Below are 22,864 nucleotides of genomic sequence, written 5' to 3' on the forward strand. Positions count from 1 at the left end.
CTTGTGTATGGCAGTTGGTGGGGATGGCTGATTCCTTCTCCACAGGAGCTGTTTCCTCAGATGATGATAATGAGGTCTGGGCTGGAAGCTGCCATGCCCAGGACTTTTGTGCCTATCTACCTGTTGATGGCATTTGGTCATCCATTTTTGCAAAGTGATAAGGAAGATGGGCTCCTTCTCCAAAATGATTTCTCCCCTTAATGATGGCTATGGTGACTAGGCTAGAAGTAGATCTGGTAGTTTGGGAAACAGACTGTATACATCAGAAGGTGGTCAAGGTGGTTGTGGAGGGCTAGGTGGACTTGACTTCCTTGCATACATTTCTTCTGTATTTCATCAGATACAGACAGTCTTTTAGCAAAAAAAAATATTTTTTGTTATGAACTTAACAATCATTAACTAACACAAACATTCTAATTTTCAAAGAAGAAAAATAGGTTGACATATAAAACTGACATATATGAAATTCTAAGAATTTTCCTATTTGTGACCCCTTCTGAATTCATTTTTGTTTTGTTTTTTAAATGTATCATCTTTTATTTTGTATTTTGCATCTCTATCACTCCCCCCACCCCCAGAAGCCCTTTCTTGTAACAAGAAGCATCATTTATAAGACATAAGGATTGTAGGCACTGCCATTCTTCCTAACTTTATTTTTGTATGTTATTTTTGCTTGTTCTTCCTCATACAATATATTAGATACTGGAATTGGTGACTCCCAAATATGGTATTTCACTATCTTTTCTGATAAAAATAGATCACCATAGAAGAGTTAGCAGATCTATTCCATTTCACATCTATTTGTTTTTCTCCTTCTAGTTTCAACCATAAGTGTCCTTGAGATATGACTTGACTAACCCTTATACTAAGTTCTCTGTCTCTCCAATCTTCTTTTCCCATAGAAAACTTTTTTTGGAGAGGGAGGATAAGAAGACCACAACCTGATGATTAATGGCATGGCAATGGTGATCAATATTTCTGACCAAAACAACACTTGAAAATCATATACTTAGTCACTAAAGGAATTTTCGTTAGTTACACGGTTTAAACGTAAAGAAATTACAAAGGAAACTATTGAAGGACTGTATTCTTACTTGTTCAAAGAAAGTATTCATGCTGATGAAATTACAGGTGATAGTCTACTAACATCTTCCTCTATATGTGACTATATAAAGGATTTGTGATTTCATCGGTGTGGGCACTTCTAGTGTGAGAACCTCTTTTCCCTGACTACATACCCATCTATGACTTCATGGATGAGTCTTAAGGGGTTGCCTGAAGTCACTGAGGTTAGTACACCTTTCCCAGTGTCATACACTCATAATGTTAGAAGAGGGAAGTGAAACTCAGCACCTCCTGCCTCCAAACCCAGAAATCTCTTTACTATAACATTTTCCAAGTGAAATATGAGTTATATTCAATAGATTAGATAATACTTTCCATAATTTCATATGGCACATCCTATGTTTTCACTTGCGGGGTATCCAAGATTCTACTTGAGGTGCTGCAGAAGGAGTAGCACCCCACACTGATCTATGTCCTGCCCTCCCAGAGGAAGACAATGTATCACTTTACCATTAACCAACAAGGGAATACAGTTTATAGTGTTGCCCAGTAGGTGGTGCTATACTTGAGCCATCAGCCTAGTGTTGTCATCAAGGTCCCTGACACATGTGCAAATTCACTAGCTATTTGCCAGACAAGGGAATTATTCCAAGAGACTTCAAGAAACAAAATCTCCCTGGTCTTGGTTTTCAACTTAGCGTGAAAGATGTTGACATATATACCTGAATTATTTGAAAACTTATAGGAAAATCTACTCACTCTACAGCTAGGAAATTTTCTAGCTCAGCTTTGACCCTGTATATTTATGTTGAACTGGCAAGCAGTTTTCATTGGCTACATGGTTTATTAAACATAAAAAAAATTCCAAAGAAACCATTATATACTCTCCTCCCCAAATGCTTTTCCCAGGCCCTCGCTATACCTGCAAGTCATGGAAAGGGCATGGAGGTAGAGGGATTGCTTCTGTCCAGGGCTCAGCTCCAAGTCATAAAGTGGAACAGGGAAAGCAATGAAATAAGGGGGCATGACAGGGATCAGACTGGCTTACTAGCCTTCTGACCAACAAAGAGTTTTCATGGTAGCTACCAGTCCAGTCCTAATTTGTAATCCCCTCCACAAAGCTTTGTCTCTGTTTTTGCTCAAAGATCTTGCTCCTACAGTGCTGTACACTGTATGCCACAGCAGCAATCATCCTAACAGTGGCCTCATGGCTTCTGGTGGTTCTCTGCCACTCCCTCGCTATCTTCCTCAAGAGTCAAAGGAAGGTGAAGGGGAAGGTCCAACCTACATGACTGCACACAGAATCTCATCTGTTTTCCCACCTGTTATACAGGCAGCACTTTCTTCCTTGTTGCATGGGTGTGATTAAGGTAGTTCAGCTTCTGATCTAGTTCCCTGTGGGAACCCTCAGGACCCCTCTGACTCCTACAGAGATGAAATGCATTATAGATCCCTGCTATATTCCTATGTATTAAACATGCAGCCCTCCATAAAGTCTTCCAAATGTGTTTGCAATCCATAGCCAATACAATTACCTTCAAATGTCATGTCTCCCAAAAAATCCCAAAAGATTCCCAAAGACTGTACCAGTGGAACACAATTTTTATCATGCAGGAAAGGATTCAGGTTTGGGTCTCATGATAGACTTCATCTGTTCAAAAGTAATACTACCTAAGAACAAAGTGGTTCATTACCAGAAGGCTAGCTACTAAGTGATGATGTTTTTTTGTTTTGGCATCAAATAAAACAAAGATAAAATACAAAATAACCATGAGTCCTATGTGACCCTCTTCTATCTCAGTCAGTCGATAAGCATTTATCAAGTGCCAAACATTGTGCCAGGGTGGGGAACCTGCAGCTTCAAGGCCACATGTGGCACCCCTTTGACTGGATCCAAACTTCACAGAATAAATCCCCTTAATGAAAGGATTTGTTCTGTAAAACTTGGACTCAGTCAAAAGGCTGCACCCCAGGTCCTAGAAGGCGATGTGTGGCCTCGAGGCTGCACGTTCCCCATCCCTGTTAAGCACTGGGATACAAAGAAAGGCAAAAGAGAGTCTCTACTCTCAAGGAGCTCAGTCTAATGGAGGAGATAATATGAAAATAACCATGTCCAAATGAGAATAAATTGGAGGTTATCAATGGAGGGAAGGTGTTAACATTAAGTGGGGCTTAGGAAAGACTTCTTATAGAAGATGGATTTGTAGTTGGAACTTAAAGGATGCCAGGGAAGTCAGGAGGTGGAGAGGAAGAGGGGAATGCTAGTGAAAATGCCTGGAGAGAAAAGTATTTTATTTAAGGAACAGCCAGGAGTCCAGTGTCACTGAATTTTAGAGTATATGATAGGAAATGGTAACACTGGTGGAAAAGAGACAGGCTGCTGAAAAGATGACAACTCTTGGACCATCTGCAAACATTAAGTTTACTGTTGCTGGTCTTTATGTAAGACCAAGCAACTGATATGCAACGGGAGGAATTGGAGCATGTGCATGCTGACATTTTTGCCATAGATCAAACAAGAAATAATCAATGGCATCTTTTGAAGGTGTTTTGGATGAGTCTATATCCTTGTACCTTGGGGTCCTGGCATTAAATTCATCCATCTTTTAAATGTGCTGCAGCTTTCCCACTTCTACTGAAAAGTCAATCTATCTGCTTCTTACCACAGGACTGGCTGGTAATTCACTCCAACCCTCAACACAATGTCTGTGCTTTCCCCTGGGAAGAGAATGTTGGCATGTGTCCATGCTCCTTGTCAGATTATCTGTGACTGACAGTTGTGTGAAGCATTCTTCTTATTTGTTTTTCTTTATAAGAAAATAGACTTTGCATTCATTATGGTCAGGTACAATTTTCTTTGGCTGGAAGAATGAGTGAACCAGTACTTTTGCTTTTGTTTCTGTGCTTGGAACCTAAGGAAATAGTAAAGGTTATAATCAGATCTCATATGATCTCTACATTCTCTCTCCCTTTGAAAGTTCATTAGTATAATAAAGATACAATAAGAAGCAAACATTTAAAAAAAATAAATTTATTTTTAGAATTTTAAAAAGAAGCAAGCATCCCAGAGCACTTTGGATTTCTTGTAAAAACCTGTCTATATATTTTTATCAAAATGGAGATGGACATGGCAAATCATATACACAGCAGAACAAGCTGTTTTTGGTTTGGTTTGCTTATAGCTTTCCTTGAATTGCAAGGAGGAAACTTTCAGTATTTGATTTACTTCCCACAAAGCTTATTCTCTAATAAAAACAAAGTTACTGGAGATTATGAAGTGGAGAACATTTCAACCAAAAACAAAAATAAGGAACTTGTAAATTACCTCTAAAGGACTTTTCAACTTTTGCTTGGGTGAAGGATGGGCATTTTGACTTCATCTGATATTTAGGGCAGTCTCTAGGTGGCATTCTGACCCTAGCCATCCATGAGAGATTTGGGACTGGCTAGATCACATCGTCACATTGGACTGGGCCTGACTAGATCACCTTGTCATTTTGGATAGTTACTCATAGCCTTCTGTCCCCTTTAACTTTTTCACAGAATAAAGCAGGTTTAAATAAACATCAAGAGCAGTCTTTGAAAAAATAAATCACCAAAAGACATTATGAAGGAGAGAAGAGGAAGGAGGAGAGAAGTATCCTACTTCTTTGCCTTCCTGATTTGTGAGGAGAGGAAAGACTGATTGCATAATATAAACTTCAAAGTGGTTTTTTTGAACACCAGTTAATGAACCAGATTCTTCTCCTTAACTGTCTTGGTTGCCTGTCAGCTTGGAGGGATTTATTGAGAAGTCTCTGCTCCTGTGATGGCAACATATACATTATATGTGTGTGTGTGTGTATGTGTGTGTGTGTGTGTGTGTGCAATATATATTTACAATATATTACAATATATACTTTTTTAAGATGCTCAGGATCACAGGAACCTCAGAGAACTCCTCTAGTTGAACCCTTAGTACCTGAGCAACTCTATTCTCTACAATAAAACTTTTGACTGAAGACCTCATGAAGATGTACCTTTCATGCCTCAGGAGAAGAACAGGCTTCTCTGTTGTTGTCAATTGGAAATTTTTTTAAAAATAGCTTTCCAGGGATATTGACCACAAAAACTTCTATCAAGAATGACAAAGAACTGAAGACAATGCCTCCAGAAATACTGATGGGCAGGGATAATTTTCTAGTGATCTTCATAGAGTATATTTTCTTCCATGACCATGTAATTGTTGTCTATTCTCAAGATACAGGCTAGTTTTCCAGAGGAAAAGGTAAGGGAGTTTGAAAAATGCTCCCCTCTTTTTTTAACTCTTCAGGATATCAGAAAGAGTCGTGTTCTGAAGAGGTTCCATTTTAAAGCAAAAGAGAATAAGACGTTGAAGAGGCAGAGGGAGGAATATAGACCCGCAGGAGAGCAAGTAGCTACTTTTTCCGATGTTGATTCATATTTGCCCTTGAATGAGAGATTTTCTAGTAAGGGTCAGAAAAAGAAAAAATGAGTAGCAGTGGACAGTGACTTCCTCCTGTGGATCACCGATAATAGTAGAGAGGTCTACCGACTTCCTGTGACATATCTCCAATGGCATGACGGAAAACTACTCTGTAATTGTCAAATTATATGACTTCCTGGACATGTTATCCAGGACATGACAGAAAACTTCTGAAGAATTATCAAAGTGAATGACTGCTACACATTTCACATGAACACAAAAGATATTTCTAGGCAAAATCTAGAATGTTTTTGAAGAGTATGATTTTAGGCAAGCAAATGAAGACCATAGGAACACAGATGGTATTTTCTTCACTGTTGCTAAAGGCAGGATCAGAAGAGAAAGGGAGAACTGAGAAGCTGGTTAAGAAAAGGGTGTTTAAGAAAAGGATTTAGATTTCTTGACAGTTTAAAATATAGAAATGATGGACTTTTGGATAAAGATAAAATATATCTAATGGGACTGATAAGAATATATTTGCCAGGATTTTTTAAAAAACCCAATAAAAAGACTTTAATCTGATTAGGAAGGGAAAGGGGAAAAAACCTACTTTCCTATGTTCACCACCCTAGATACCAGGGACAGTAGCTATAATGTAGCAAGAATAGCAGCAGAGGTACCCAGATATTCTTAAGACCAAAATTCAGCAACAAAACCTATAGTTTTTGATGTCTGTATACAAATACATAAAGTATTGGGGAATGAGCAGCATAAATTGGAGACCATATGTATATATGGAGACAAATCTCTCTCCCTTCCCTCATACACACATACAATGTATGTATTTATATACACGTGTGTATACATGAGTATGCATATATGTACACATATACATAAATTTATATATTTCTGTGATGTAGAAATTATTTTGTATAAATACATCATATGTATTTATATATGATTTATATATATATTTGTATTTTTATATGTATAAATATTACTGAAACTTGAGAAGATGAGGCCCATGACTAGAATATGACTGTGAAAGGGTATTCCTTATTCAGAAGGAAAAGGATAGATATTTGAAAGGTGACATACAGTGGCATTGTATTTTAAGAATATATAAATTATGTGAAGAAGTCCAGGAGCATGGAAACAAAGTGAAGAGAATTCAGTGGAAAAATCAAAAGAAGCAGAGACAGAAGTAATGTTATTAGAGGATATAACAGACCATTTGCACAGAAAGAGGAAATAGGCGATGAGTTTGCAAAATAGCTCACAAGCCTCAATGGTGGTATGATATAGTAAAGAAGGAGGGGATTCCAGTTCCCTTGAAATCCACCGATGCTTCCTCTCCATGCAAAGCAGGGAAAATAATTTCCCAACATGCTTTTAATGATAATTCCATCCTTCAAAAGATGTAGGAAATAATGAAGGGGAAATTCTACTCTACATGTAATTCTTATTAACAAGGGGGGGCTGGTTGCTGAGGTGAAAATGATAGGAATCTTTCAGAGGAATAACTGCTCCATATTAGAATTTGTAATAAGCAAAGGGGAAGGAATCCAGAAATAATCTTACAATGTACCCTTGATTTTGGGAGAGCAGATACCAAAGGTTTCAGAAGAAAAATAAGTAGAATCTCATGACCTAAAATTCTAAAGTATGAGTCAGAAGAGGACACTGAGTAGCTCTGAAGAATGAAATTAGGACACTCAGAAACAATTCCCATGTTAAAGGAAAAGGGGAAGTCATCTAACTAGACTGATGTGGATATACTAAAGAGTAACTGAACAACTTAGTTTTTTTTAAATAGACATGTACAGAAGATGGAAACCAGGAGAGATAAGGGATGATGAATAAAATATCCTGTCAAGATCACTAAATCTCAGAGTAAACTAAGGTTGGTGAGAAAAACTAAGACACAACCACAAAAAAATTTAAGCTGTTTTAAAGAGGAAGATTAAAGAAGGGATAGAACCACTGCTTGAAGTGGATGGAACAAGATAATGGATGATGACACAGGGAAGGCAAAGCCACTTAACTTTTATTTTTCTTCTCATTTCTTTGCCCAACAGAATAATGTCTGCAATGGAAAGGACAGAACCGCCCCCCCCACAAAAAAAAGGTTAATAAAGAGTTAATACTCAAGATAAGAAAGAAAGTAGTAAAAAAAGTACCTGGCTCTACTCAGTGAGTTCAGGTCACTAGGAACTAAAGGAACTAGATAATATGGTCTTTGGAGGATTGTGAAGGAACAGGATAAATACTGCAGGACTACAGAAAAACAGATACTATCGTAATTTTCAAAGAAACAGAAAGTTGTAGGGTCTACAAACAATAAAGTAGTGATCTTGGATTCCTGGGAAAAATTCTTAAAAGCATTATTAAAGGAATGGCTAATGAATACCTAGAAAAGAAGCAGTAATCACAAAGAGATGCCTTGACTTCATCAAGAACGGTTTCATGATATACTAGCCATTTTCACTGGAATAGTAGATATAGTAGTTATAGTTTACCTAAATTTCAGGAAGTATTTAACTGCTTTCTCCTGATATTCTTGTGAACAAGTTGGAGAGATTTGGGCTAGAGCTAGACAATGGTGCAATTAAGTGACATTTAACTGGTTGAATATTTGGACCTAAAGAGTAGTCATTTATTATTTGAAGTTAGCTTTCAAGGAGTTTTTTGCCCTAGGGATCTGAGCTGTTTAGCTTTTTGGTCAATGCCTTGGATAAAGGCAAAGATGACACACTTATCAAGTTTGCAGGTAATGTAAAACTAGGGGAGATAGCACATTGCAGAAGAGAAACAGAATATAAGAGATCAAGTAATATGAAACAAAGGGATACTTTTTTTTAAAATAGTATTTTATTTTTTCCAATTGCATGTAAAGACATTTTAAAAAAAATATTGCGTTCCAAATTTTCTTTCTCCTTCTCTCCTTCCCTAAGATTGTACGGATTTTTATATAGGCAATTGTATAAAATATATTTCCATGTTAATCATGTTGTGAAAGAAGAAACAGGACAAAAAAAAAAATAAAATGAAAATGGTATGCTTTGATCTGCATTCAGACTCCATCAGTTCTTTCTCTGAATGTAGATAGCATTTTCCGTCATGAATACTTTGGAATTGTTTTGGATCATTGTATTGCAGAGAAGTACTAAGTATAGTTGATAGTTGCACAAAGTTGCTAATAATTGTACAATGTCCTTCTGGTTCTACTCATTTCACTCTGCATCAGTTTATGTAAATCTTTCCAAGTTTTTCTGAAATCTGCCTGCTCATCATTTATTATAGAGCAATAGCATTTCGTTACATTCATATACTACAACTTGTCCAGCCATTCCCCATTGAGGCATTCTCTCAATTTCCAATTCTTTGCCACCACAAAAAGAGCTGCTCCAAATATTTTCGTACCTTTGGGTCATTTTCCCTTTTTTTATAATTTCTTTGGGATGCAGACCAAGTAGCTGTATTGTATTAGATCAAAGGTATGCGCAGTTTGAATGCCCTTTGGGCATAGTTCCCAATTACTCTCCAGAATGATAGAATCAGTTTACAACTCTACATTATGTATTACTGTTGCAATTTTCCCATATCTTCTCCAATACTTATTATTTTTCTTTCTTATCATATTAGCCAATCTGAAAGATGTGAGGTGGTACCTCAGAGTTGTTTTAATTTGCATTTCTCTAATCAATATTTATTTACAGCATTTTTCTTATGACTAAATAGCTTTGATTTCTTTATCTGAAAACTTCCTGTTCATATCCAAAGAGATACATTTATGATCTTACACTTAAGAGTCAACTCCATTAATCAAAGATGATGGTGACGTTGTTAGACAAAAGTTCAACAGAATTAGGTCAAGATTTTTAGTGAAAGTTCAGTATAAGTCAGCAGTGGGCTATGACAGCCAAAAAATCAATAATTAGAATAAAAAATTAATATTATTTTAGGTTGCATTAAGAGAAGCATATTATGCAGCACTAGAGAGACAAAAGTCCTGGTATATTCTATGCTAGTCAAATCACATCTGGAAAATTGAATTCCATTCTGAGTTTTACATTTTAGGAAGGAATTGGCAAGTCAAAGATGCTTTCTCTTCATACAACCTTCGTAGATAAGAGCTGAGAATTCAGAAGATGCCCCTAAAAACTAAAGTCTAGAAGATGGTAACAGAATGAAAGTTGGTAACCCTCAGAACAGTGGACATACCAAGGGGAACCAACGCATTCACCCAAAGACAATGCACCCAGTGAAGAGCATAGACATGTTAGCCATGAGAACAGCAGCACAGTGATATCACCAGAAAACATGCAAAGTTCTGCAGCATCATGGATGTGAGTTACCCCATCCATGTGTGTATCCTGGCCACATGGGTTGCTGGCATGTGCCCTTTCATGCATGCCTTCTGGCTACCTGTGAGTTCTGGGTGTGAACTTTCCCGCTTATGGGAGAATCTGCCTCATATGCTCATGGAAGGATTCTTACTTTATTTGTTTAGAATTAATCAGTCAACAAGTATTTATTATAGACTGTTTAGTATAATACTTATTCTCAAAGAGTATGTATTCTAATTTAATTTAATTTAATTAATTTAATTTAATTCTAATTTAATTTCTGGATGGCTGGTAAAAGTAAATAAATTGGTATGGAGCTCCTGAGATATGTATCCTGGCATAGTAGATAGAGTGAGGAAGAACTGAGTTCAAGTCCTGCCTTTGATATATATTGGTGGCATGATCCTCAACATATCATTTAACCCCTCAATACTCTAGACAACTCTTTAAGTGAAACATTATGTTTGAGAGAGGGTACAAAACTACACTGGCAAAAGGAATTTCCTCATTCAGAAGGTCACTACCAACAACACCATGGGTCTAGTTCCATTGGATGCCTGAGCTATGGCTTTTGAGTGAGTTAAGACTCATACCTTGAGCAGGGACAAATTTCTCTCTTCTTTTCTAGGGTAGAGTGACTGCCTTAAGTGGTAAGTTACAACAACAGCAAGTGAAGTAGTATAGTATAGTAGATAAGGCAGTAGTCAGGAAGACCTGGATTCAAATCCTGCCTCAGACCCGTATTGACTGTTTGACCTTGGAAGAGTCACTTCACTTCTCCTGTGTCTTAGTTTCCTCATTTATAAAATGAGGGGAGCAGATTTAATGGCCTTGAAGTTTCCTTACAACTTTAAATCTTACGTACTACATATGAGTAAGGATAGGCATTTTGATTTAGTCTGGACCCTCTGAAAAAAATTGTGTAGTATTTGAACAACATAGGAAATATGTGAATTTTTCATCAAGTAGATAAAAAATTTCTATTATTCAGACTGGGCAGCTAGGTGGCACAGTGGATAGAGTGCTGGGTCTGGAGTCAGGAAGACTCATCTTCCTGAGTTCAAATGTGACCGTAGACACTTAATAGCTGTGTGACCCTGGGCAATCACTTAACCCTGTTTTCCTCAGTTTCCACATATATAAAATGAGGTAGAGAAGAAAATGGCAAAACACTCCAGGATCTTTGTCAAGAAAACCCCAAATGGGGTCATAGAGAGTCAGACACAACTAAATGACAACTACTTCAGACTATGATTTGCAGTTGAATGGACAACCCATAGAGATGGTCTGTTATTATATCCTTGATAGATATTATATAGATGGCCAATGAACTAGAAACAGAATTAGATAAAAGGAGGAGAAAAGGCCTTTAGGAAAGGAAGTTTTTCCCAATTATTCCAAGCTTCTCCCTGAAACGAATCTCTCCCCTGTCTTTTAAATATTAGAATTTTTCTAGCAGCGCTTTACATGTGCAAGCAAGAGAATGTAATAGTATGAAGAATTATTGTCCAGGGAGTCCAACGGAGAGGTTGATGTAAGTTGTTGTTGTTCAGTTGTTTTTCAGTTGTGTCTAACTTTTCATGGCCCCCATTTGGGGTTTTCTTGGCAAAAGATACTGAAATCAGTTGCCATTTCCTTTTCCAGCTCATTTTACAGATGAGAAAACTGAGGTGAACAGAGTTAAGTGATTGACTTTCCCAGGGTCACACAGCTAGTAAGTGTCTGAGATCAGATTTGAATTCAATCTGACTCCAGGGCAGAGTACTCTATCCACTACCCCACCTAGATGACAAAAAAAAAAAAAAAGAAGGTAGAGCCTTTTGTGAGATGTGAGGTAGAGATGTGAACCCAGGCTTTCTGATCCCAAGCCCAGCACCCTTTCCACTGCACTAAACTGCTTACTCAGGGATATGAGTAGGCTTCAACCTAATACCTGTGAAGAATTACGTAGAAGTACACATGTCAGAAAGATAGATGACTAGGAAAGGAAAAAGGCTACTTGAGAAGCAGGAGGAGGGAATAATCAGTGGAGACTTATAATATATTAGTTAGTATATAATATCAAAAGATCCAGAGCAGTTTTTAATCTTTTTTATGTCCAGAAACATTGGGTAGTCTGAGGTATCCTGCAGTTCCCTTTTTAGAATAATATGTGTTTAAAAATCGTCATTGAAGTAAATGTCAAATTTTAGTTAGTGGTTAGAGGTTAGTGAAAATAAAGATGTAATATTTTCCTAAGTTCATGGACTGCCTGAACTCTGTCTCCAAGCTACTTATGGGGTCTGTGGATCCCAGGTTCTAGAGGAACACCTGCAGCAGGTTGGGAAGAGAATTTACAAGAAGACTTAGGCACTTGGGCACAAGTATAAGATGTAAAGGCATGCACAGATTGCAGTACACACCCTAGGAGGGAGTACTGAAGCTTTTGAGATCACAAATCCATTAAAAGTATTTATGGCCAAATAGCTTTGATTAGAAGGATGAGATACCTCTTCTAGAGAATCCAAACTGTGAATATAAAATAAGATGTTTTATATCAAATCTTAATGAATAACCCATTGTGAAACATGTAGAAAAATTTTTTACAAAATAAAGAAAAGATCTCTTCTCAGTAAAAATGCACATAAAAAAGACCAATATGTAAATTGTTAACTTTTTATATTGTAATCCCCTGTATATGTTGTTTTTTATGTTTTTGGGAAAAGAAATCAATCTGATAGATATATTGAAGTAAGAAAGACTATGTATATGGGGAGAAGTATATCTGGCAAGGGGTGGGAACATGACCTTTCACCCTGGAAAGCTTGTGAAGATTAAGTTAAATCTTGCCAGATATCCTCTTTCCTATATTCACACAATAGGGACCTTTCCTTCAGGTGACCCATAAAGGTTAATGGAAGAATGCCGTCTCCATACGAATGATTCTTTTGGAGAGAATAGTTTTCATGATTTAGGGCTTACATGGGGTCAGCACATATAGAGGCCTGAATCTCTAAATTGTTTTGAAATTCTTCCTTTATTCCATTCTTTCTTCTAATGACAACACACAACATAAAAGATATGTGAGGCTTGATTAACGGCTTCCTGAAGTGAAGGAAAAGATCCCGTAGATTTGTACATTGTGTTCAGGCCTGAAACATCCAGCTGGGGTTTTTTTCCATGAAAAGAGGATTTTAGTAAAACCATCACCAAGGGTTTAAAGGCAGAAAAGCAGTTGGGCTGCATGTGAGGGGCAGATTAACATCAACAGGCTTGTTTCAGGCAGGGTGGGAAGTCAGTCATTCTCAACTTAGTCTCTCTGGGAGTTTCTGACAGATGCAGCTATTAGATATTTCAAGAGTAGAAATGTTACCAAGGAATGGGAAAGAATTAGTTCGGGGGCTTGGTAATGACATAATAAGATTTCACCTCTAGGATGCCAGCTGAAATGTAGTCATGTTCTCGAGGTATTGTCTGATTTCAGGTTAAATAATGCACAGCTCACTTGAAATCTAGTCGTCTCATCAAAAAACAGGAAGCAGCCTGGGTCAGATCACCTGATTTGAGTGGTTGGTGTTTCTTTGTAAATCTGCATAATTGTAATCTACATAATAACTTCTACTTTTCTGGAGAAAAGAGGAGGGAGAGGGAAGGGAAGAGGCAGCAGTAGTCTGCAAAACTTGAAATGGTGCCTAACATTGTTATTGTTACATCATGAAGATTTTCCTAGCCTAGTTCATGGGGTTTGTTTAACCCTAAAGGGTCTGACATTTAGGGTCAGAAATCAATACAGTTCCATGACGTAGGAGCATCTGTCCCCATGTGGTTCAATGGGGCTATCAGTGACATATATGATCAGTACCAAATTCTTTTAGAAAATGAAAGTATGTTGAATATAGGAATCTGTGATATGTGGAGGTAGATTTGGAATTTTTCTTGGGGGAGAGAGTCAACTTTTACCTTGACATAAGATAAAATTTCTTTACCATGAGAACTATCTAAAAATAGAATGGGCTACCTGAGCAAATGGTAGATTCCCTTTCATTGGAAGTATTCAAAGGCTAGAGAACTACTCAGCATATATGTTACAGGGAAAATTTGTTTTAGCTGGTACAACTTGGACTAGATGATCTCTGAGTTCCCTTCTAACTCTGAAATTCTCTGATGCTCTGAAAGGTTGGTTTTTCCTTTGCCTATAATGGATGGTGGTGCAGTGGATAGAGCACCAGGGCAGGAGGACCTGAGTTCAAATCTTACCTCAGGCACTTGACACTTGCTGTGTGACCTTGCGCAAATCACTCAACCCCAATTGCCTCATCCTGGGTCATCTCCAGTCATCCTGATGAATATCTGGTCACTGGATTCAGATGGCTCTGGAGGAGAAGTGAGGCTGGTGACCTGTGCAGCTCTCCCTCACTCAAAACAAAGTCAAGTGCAAGTCATGTCATTATTTCTCTGATGGCTTGGTCTTCTTTGGCAACGAAGGACAAACACACACACACACAATGGATGGTATGTAGTAGAACTTCTTTTCATCTGTCTGAGAGTAAAATGATTAGATGCTCCATAAAAAATGTTCTCCAGGTTCTGCTCACTTTACTTTCCATCAGTTCATATAAGCCTTTCCAGGTTTCTTTGAAATTGTCTCTTCTATCATTCCTTAGGGAGTAATAAATTCTACTATATTGAAACATTCTATTTCAAAGGAAATGTTATCAGTTACCAATACACTTACCAAAGGTTTCACCTAAATCCTATTTGCTCCTGGATTTTTCAGCTACCAGCTATGTATAGAAGGTTGGCTTTCTTCCTTTTATGTATAATTTGACGTCTACAGCAAATATAGGACCCTGTGCTCCTGGATGTGGATCTTAGGCTGTCATAGGACAACTTCTTTGCTGAAAGAGAATTGTCTGCTAATGATAGAAGAATTATTTTTCATTTTTTCTATTTAAGGCAGAATGGTATTGTGATCAAACAGGATTTCCAGTTAAGAGATTTATTTTAGATAATGGACTGCTACTTTGGGACTCTAGACAAATCTCAGTTTCTTTATCAAAATAGCATTTACCTCACAAGGTGGTTGGAAGGAGCACATAAAATGATGTATGTAAACTGCTTTGCCAACTTTAAAGCACATTGTAGATATGAACCAATATTAGCCAAAAGCTTATACTTGTAGAGGGTTTTAAACTTGCATGATTTCATTTGATCCTCACAACAATTTGCTCTGTGCCTCAGTATCTTCACATGTATAATAGAAAAAAATACTTATTTACCACTAGGTCATCAAGGATAACTCTAAAATTATGAACCTGGATGACTGGAAGGATAGTAGTGCCCTCAACAGAAACAGAGAAGACTGGAAGAAGGACCAGTTTAAGAAAAGAGATGATGATCTATTAGTAAGTATATATTTTGCTTCATTTAATCTTTCTACACTAATCCTTATTCTATTTCACTGACATATTTTAAATATTTCTCCTAATTATATTATTCATGACCTCAAGTTTCTCGTGGCAGAAAGGGCCAGTCTTTTTTTAATAATAACATTTTATCAATGAAGTTGAATGTCATCAAGACATAAAATAACACTGTGTAATGAATTTAAAATGATTATCATACAGAGAGCAATAGAGGGATGGGTGGGAGACTACAATGTATGAGCAATGAAGAACTTCAGATATGAATGGAAGTAAAAGGTGTCATCAAGGAAATTAATGAGGAGAGAAGATGTGTTGGTCATATGATGAGATAAAGGGATGACAGACAAGTGGACAGCCATTGGTACCCTTGCAAAATCAGGAGAAAAAAAGGCCTCCAGTGTGTTGAATGGACCCTGTGGCAAACTTGTGGGAAGACATAGACAAGAGACACACAGGATAAGCAGGCATGAGAGATGGGGATGAGTTGCAACCTAAACTATTTGAGTGACCTCCCAAATCAATGAGTTCCAGGCCCTTCTGGGTATGTCTAATCACCCCAACTAAATGATGCCCAAGTAGACAGGGGCCACATCTTCTCCCCCTACTTCTCTCCCCTCCAGCACCTAACACAAAGCACATAATAGGTTTTTAATAAATGTTTGTGTGAATAAATTAATTTTATCATGTTCCTTTAGTCTTCTTTAAGTAAGGTGATACATACTCATTCTTTTTCCATTCTACAACTTCCTTTCTCCATGTAGATAGTCTTTCTTGAATCTGTATCCATTCAGTGTGGACACACACAAAAAATGCAATATTCAGGTAAAGTCCCTGCAAAGTTTCCCAAGGAAACTTCAGTTTTCAGTTTCGTAAGGCCTTTATGGAATACTATCAAGAATGATTGCCTTCATACCTAGACACCGAGTAGCAGGAAGCATTTGCTTTCTTGACCCGTCAATAAGTCTTCATCTATGTTATCATATTCCCAAGTAATCAATTATCTGCTAGGATTAATTACCCAGAAACTATGTCTCTCAAACGTTTTATATGTCACAGAGTGCTGGACTAAGTCATTTAAATGCTTCATGCCTCAGTTTTCCTATATGTAAAATGGGAATAAGAGCACCTATTACTCAGAACTAGGAGGATCAAATGTAAACCATGACTCAACAAATTAACATGTTTGATGAAAATGCCCCCTAAGGCAGAAGTTCTTAACTAGGGGTCTGTGAACTTCTTTTTTTTTTGGGGGGGGTAAATTGTAAGAACAAACAACAAACAGCAGCAAAAACATTTTATTTGGTTTCCTTTGTAATCCTTTTTGTTTTATTTTAGGCAGTTAATAGTAGCTAATAGTATAATATAATAGTGGTTAATAGTATATTTTATATAGCACTTTAAGCTTTCTAAAATGCTTTACATTTGATCCTCCTAGTCCTGAATAGGTGCTCTCATTCCCATTTTACAGATAGGGAAACTGAGGCATGAAGCATTTAAATGACTTAGTCCAGCACTCTGTGACATATAAAATGATTGAGAGACATAGTTCCTGGGTAATTAATCATTTTTATTAATTATGCTAGCAGATAATTAATAAAAGGGGTCAATGACACTACTGAATGCCAAAGACCCTTCATGGAACTCACTCAAGGCTTATATACCGTTGGAAGAGTGGGGGATTCCTGAGAGGGACAATCAACTCTGGTTGGTTAACAATTAATGAGAAAAGTGAATATTATGAGAGGTGGACCTGTTCTAAAGAGAGGCAGAGAGAGGTGACTTTGATTATCACACTCATAGACAAAGGGGGACTATCTCAAGCCAGACTACCCCCAGCCCCAGGCAATCTAGACCAAAGATCTATCCCCTATCTGAGCATGCCCGTGGAACACAATAGGCTGGAATTCGCTTTAGATTAAATTCTTTGTAAGTTTCTAGTTGGGGGGGAGTGTCTTCTACCCAGGATAAAAAAGCTTGTACTACGGGGATTTGGGCAATCTCATCCATCAACAATGTCCTTCAGAAGACTGGCTTGACCTAGTAGAGAATAAGGATAAAACCCTGGATCTCCACAATTTTTTATTTAATCATCTCTCTCAACTCTATTCACTGTACCACCTAGCTGCCTTACACATTATTCAAGGAGAAGTCCAGGTATCACCTACTTCAAAGAGTACATGACACCAAAAAAGGTTAAGAATCTCATATGGTCACCAAACCACTTTCAGCTCTGTGGTTGGTTATCTGAAACCAAACTATGGAGTAGAGAGGTAACAGTCTTTCCTCACCATCAACCCAGCTTTGCATTCTAGATGTCTCTCCAGTCAAAGGGCTTCTTTGTAAGATCTGTGTCAATATTACCTTTTCCTTTAATGTCCATTTTCCAGAGTAGGAACCTAAGTCCATCTGTGAGAACTCATTTCTGTATCAAAGCTGGAAGTTTTCCATAGTATGACAGATTTTTAAGCCTGTCAGTTTTCATCTTCTATACCATCTTCAAGTGAAACTTTTATGTCGACCCTTATCCTCATACAGAAATTTTCTTTAAAGCAACTTTGGGACTTAACCCTACAGGAGGCCTATTTCCTGTTTTTCTATGATAATGCACCTATCTCCTTTTCCTTCCAATGTTAGAAATATTATATATTTTACATATATCTGTATATACAGATATATGTATCTATACATACATGTACATATACACCCTCTATATGTATTATATATGTAGCTATAAAATTTGATTTAGATGTACTCATATTTTCCTCATGTAATCACTTAAATATTACCCCCAAATATGTTTATCTTAAAAAACATGTATGTTTAAAAGTGGTCTTTGAGGTTGCTTCTTCCAAATCCCATCTTTGACCCTTACTGACCTCTATAAAATGAGGGGTCTAGGCTCAAAGGCCTCCAAGGTCCTTTCCAGTTCTAGAGCTGTAATCTTAAGTGCTAATAACAAAATAGCTTAATTTTAAGTGACCTTTCCCCCCCAAAATAATAAAAGATAGTCTATAAAGCTCTGTGATTAGTTTCATTGTCATCTTCATCCTTTTGAAATTATGAAGTCATTGAAGCTTAGTTCCCTGTGAGCTCTGATACCCTCAAGATGATTTCAGGAGAAGAGGAGGAGGAAGGCAGGATGAAATTGTTAGAAAAGCAATTTAAGATTTTGAATGGCAAATGGTCTCCAATTTATAGGCAATGTTGCCACCTGCTGACAGTAAGCAGAACCTGCAGCCTTAGGTGATTAAACCCCCCCCCCCCACAAATATTTAAATTTCATCTTTTTTCTTTTCCACATTCCTCCATTTATATCAAGCCTTTGAAACTTCCAAAAGACAAACAGCTGAACTTTCCTTTCTTTAGGAACATCCTCTTCATTTTCAGAAAGTGGGAGAAAAGAAACAAGACAGGCTTTCTGGCTATCTCTTACTTTCACAACAGAAGGAATGAAGCTGGTTCTCTCAGTGTAGGAAGGAATATGATGCAGAAGTTGGAAAAGGAAAAAAAGGAGCAAAAATTCATTTTTCTATGCTAAGGAATCGGTTCTCTTAATTTCTCTATATATGACCTTTATATTTCTATCTATTTCAAAATTTCAAAGACTTCACTGATGCTGAGGTCCAAACTTAGACTTGTCTTTGGATAACAGACATACATACAGGCTATCACCAGGTCTGTCCTTGAAGCCTTTCCACTTTATTAATACAGGGTGGTCCAGAACTTGGGGGCTTTGCCACCATGGCCTTTGAAAACTCAAAACTAGTCCCCCTATCGCAATCAGACCAAGACTTGTTTCTGATGCAAACAGTAATCAGGACTATGTATAGATCCTGTACTGTGTATATTTCTGTTAGTAACATACTTGATTCTAATAAGATAACAACATTATGGCAAGTTGTTGGGGAAGGGGATGGAATACACAGGCAAAATAAATGCTTGTTGTTGACATTTGTCTCTGAGGACGATCTGTCTGAAAATCACTGACTTCCATCAGAACTAGAATATTTTATTCACTCTTGGATCTAAAAACTATTCTGAGAAAGAGTCTATAAACTGCCCAACCAGACTGCCGAAGGGGTCTATGACACATGTGTGTTCATCCTTCGTTGCCGAAGAAGACTATGCCATCAGAGAAATGATAACATGACTTGAACTTGACTTTGTTTGGAGTGAGGGAGGGCTGTGCAGGTCACCAGCCTCACTTCTCCTTCAGAGCCATCTGAATCCAGTGACCAGATATTCATCAGGATGACTGGAGATGACCCAGGATGAGGCAATTGGGGTTAAGTGAAGAACTCTAAATATAGCAATAGAGAGGACCTGAAAAAGTCACACAAAATGATGACTCTTCTCTTGGATTATATATGTTATCTAAAGCAAGGAATGCTTTAATAGATAGTCATCATGGTAGTCGTAGTAGTAAATGTGTTCCTAAAAGGTTTTGTGTGTATCATCATAGTTCAAATCTTCTAGGTAAGTCTAGCTGTTTAAGACAAAGAATAATGAATCCTTTTAAAACAAATAACTGTCCCCTGATTTATCTATGTACCTCTAGATTTTCTTACTAGGTTTGCTTAAAGCAAGTTAACTGTGTGTCTACGCTATATTAGAGTTAACTGCTAACAAACAAGTTTGCAACCTTTGGGAGATTAACAGTTGAAACCCTGGTAATGGAATTGTTAAGGCACTTCTCATCTAAGCCTCTTGAAAATTTACTTGAGAGAGTTTAGCACTATTGTAGGTTCTCCCTTATCCCACCCATCAGTATATTTCTTGGCTTAGTCATTTTTTAAAAATATGAGAGCTATTTTTGTTTGTTTTTTGCTCCCTCACTCAAAAAAAAAAATCTTTTCCTGACACAATTAAGTTAGGCCTGGGAGAAAGAGATAGGACGTTATCTGCTCTGCAGTTTAACACATGTTTTGGAGCAAGATTTCCTAAGGAGGGGAATGTGGTGGAAAATAGGGATGTTGTGGAATTTTATTTCCTGAGGAAGGAGGGGAGGAATGGAGATTACCAGTATGGAATTTCATCTCAATTACTTTTTTCATCTCTTGTACATAGGAAAAATTGCTTTCCATGCTATTAGGTAATTTAGGAAGCTATCCTGGGGAAGGATTACTGAAAATCATGAAAAAAATTTTTTTTTTCCTCGAAGTGCTACTAACTCACAGAACAAATCTAGCATCATATCTTCATCATCTGGGTAACAATTACTGACTGGTTTGTGCTAAAGTAGAGCCTTCTTCTAGATGTAGAACTTACCTAGAAGTAGAACTTATAGAGGAGCATGCAAGTTGAAGGATGGTATGTAGAAAGTGCTATGCAATTTCTGTTCAATTCTCACAAATTTTCTTCACAAAGAGGGGTTAGCATTAGGAGAGTATTTTTTAAAAGTCTAAGTTTCTTACATGTTTGTTGGAAGACACAATATAGCTGCTACTTCTTCAATTTGATTCTGTTTCATGGAAGGATCACAAATATTCTGGTATGCTTCCTGGTCTTTCAGAGGAAATTAACATGCACAGGATACTCGTTTTGTGGTTATCCTAAGTACAGACTTCCAGGAGATTCCTCTCCAAATGGAGATGGGAGTGGGGAAGGGAAGGGACGGAGAACTTAGTGTTGGCTTAAGTTCTCTGAAGACAGTTGGTGACAGATTTGACACTAGAGGGTACCAATAGTCCCATCTTCCATTTGCCCACTCTCTGTAGGGTCTTAGAGTCTCCCAAAGTTGCCTGTATGCAATGGATGGGGACCACGCATATCTAAGATAGTCTGCTTCTCGAAGAATACTAAATAGTTAAATTTTCAGCAATGGCTTTCTGTCACAAAGAAAAGGCAATATGGTGTAGTTGTTCTTTCATCTGTAAAATGGGGCTAATACCAGAGGCAGTTACTTCCCAGGTCGTGGAGAGGATCAAATGAATTCGAAGTCAGCTTTTGAGCACTATGTAAATGTCAGCCATTAGTAAGTACCATTCTGAGGAGATGGGTAAAAGGTGGCAGCCAAGCAGTAAAGGAGAGCTGGATCAAAGAACTGCCTGCACCTCGGATGCTATCCATCCCTCTGATGTGGTTATTAGAGCAAGGTCTGGAACAGAAGTTCAGATAGGGCTAATCAGTCCAGGCAAAATTCCTTTATCCTTTCATGCATTACTTGTCCTATCTATAAATTTGCCAAAAATATTTGCTACCACATCATCCTATTTGTGAAACAAAACCAAAAAAACAACTCTTTGAGATGCTTGGAGAAGTCTTCAGGGAAATCTTATTCAGGGATACATACAGATTCATTCCACCTGGTCGTTCTTCCAATTTCTTTACGGCTGAACCAATTTTCTTTTGCCCTTTGTGATTTAGATCCACTGCTTTCCTCCACAAACAAAAATGTGTTTGTAACATTTGTCCTTTAAGCCAAATTGTAAAAAGAAAAAGACCTTTCTGTTTATCAGTTTTTTTAGGGAAAAAAGTATTGTTTGATTTCTGTTGGAAGAAACAGCTGTTAAAAAGATAGGGAGAGGGACTGGACCTGTGATTACATTGGTTCAGGGAACTCCCAGGTGAGGAGACTCCCTTTACCAATGCAGTTCAGCACTTTCTCTTAAACTAATAGTGTGGGAATTATCCCTAGGGCACTGAAAGGTTGTTATTTTCATACAACTGGAATATGTCCAAGGCAGTACCTGAACTCAGGACCTCCTAGCTCTAAGGCACTAGTTCTCCGTATCATGCTGCATCTTCTAGATGAACGAATCCATCTGAAATCATTGATGTGAACATGTTTTAATAAACACCATCTAAATGTGGTGCGATGGAGAGAGAACTGAATTTGGAGTTGGGGGTGTCAAGTTCATCTCTAGCTTATTCCTTCATTTCTCTGTGCTTGTTTCTGCACAATGAAGGGTTTGGATGTTTCGAAGGCCCTTTTCAATGCTAAATGCAGTATTATCTTTTACTGAGGCTTACAACAGTACCTAGTGATGCCACATAAATGAGGTCTTTAGTTATACTTTTCTTTTCCATTTCCTGGAAGAGTCAGCTTTTCAGAACCAAATTATTAAGATCAGTATTTGAAACAGGCAATGAAAACATTCTTTAAGACTTGAAGGAGCTTTGACTTCATGAGTGTGGCTCTACCTGATAAAACAGATTAGTCTTCAGAAGTTGCTGAGGCCAACGTTGCGATGAGCTTCTCTAAATTTAGCCACACTGGTCCTCGGACAATGACTTTGAGAATACAGGATCACCTCCACACCCTGCTAAGATAGGGGAGTAGTCTCTCTAAAAGGAAAAAAATATGCTGATCAACAGCAGTATTTTGCGGCCATTTACATTTATTAATTTTCCAGAAAATCTGAGTTCAAAGTGTATACCCTTACTTCAACTGTGCCCTTCATTCTGGTTAATTTATAAATATTTGGCATTGAGTCAAGTGCCTTTCCTCTAAGACCATTAAAGTACTTTAGCTTTGCTTACCTTTATTGACACAGATAGAAGTAAATGTGTTGCCTGAGGCATTTCGGTAGTACTACACTTAAATATTTGGAATTGGATCCAGTGTTCCAACTCCTAATCCTAGCTTTACCCATAATCCTTATGATTTCATCAAAAAG

At 37.5% G+C, this 22,864-nt stretch overlaps 1 protein-coding gene across 2 annotated transcripts in view; it reads left to right on the forward strand.

Annotated features, from left to right (window-relative positions):
* Positions 1–22,864, forward strand: part of WNT5B (Wnt family member 5B) — a 141,675-nt gene that overhangs the window by 54,973 nt on the left and 63,838 nt on the right. For both annotated transcript variants that reach the window (XM_072654124.1, XM_072654125.1), the window contains one exon: positions 15,105–15,224. In XM_072654124.1, the coding sequence (XP_072510225.1) occupies positions 15,105–15,224 (120 nt within the window). The remainder of the gene's footprint in view (positions 1–15,104; positions 15,225–22,864) is intronic.

This window comes from Notamacropus eugenii, chromosome 3 (genome assembly GCF_028372415.1).
Source record: "Notamacropus eugenii isolate mMacEug1 chromosome 3, mMacEug1.pri_v2, whole genome shotgun sequence".
Classification (NCBI taxonomy): domain Eukaryota; kingdom Metazoa; phylum Chordata; class Mammalia; order Diprotodontia; family Macropodidae; genus Notamacropus; species Notamacropus eugenii.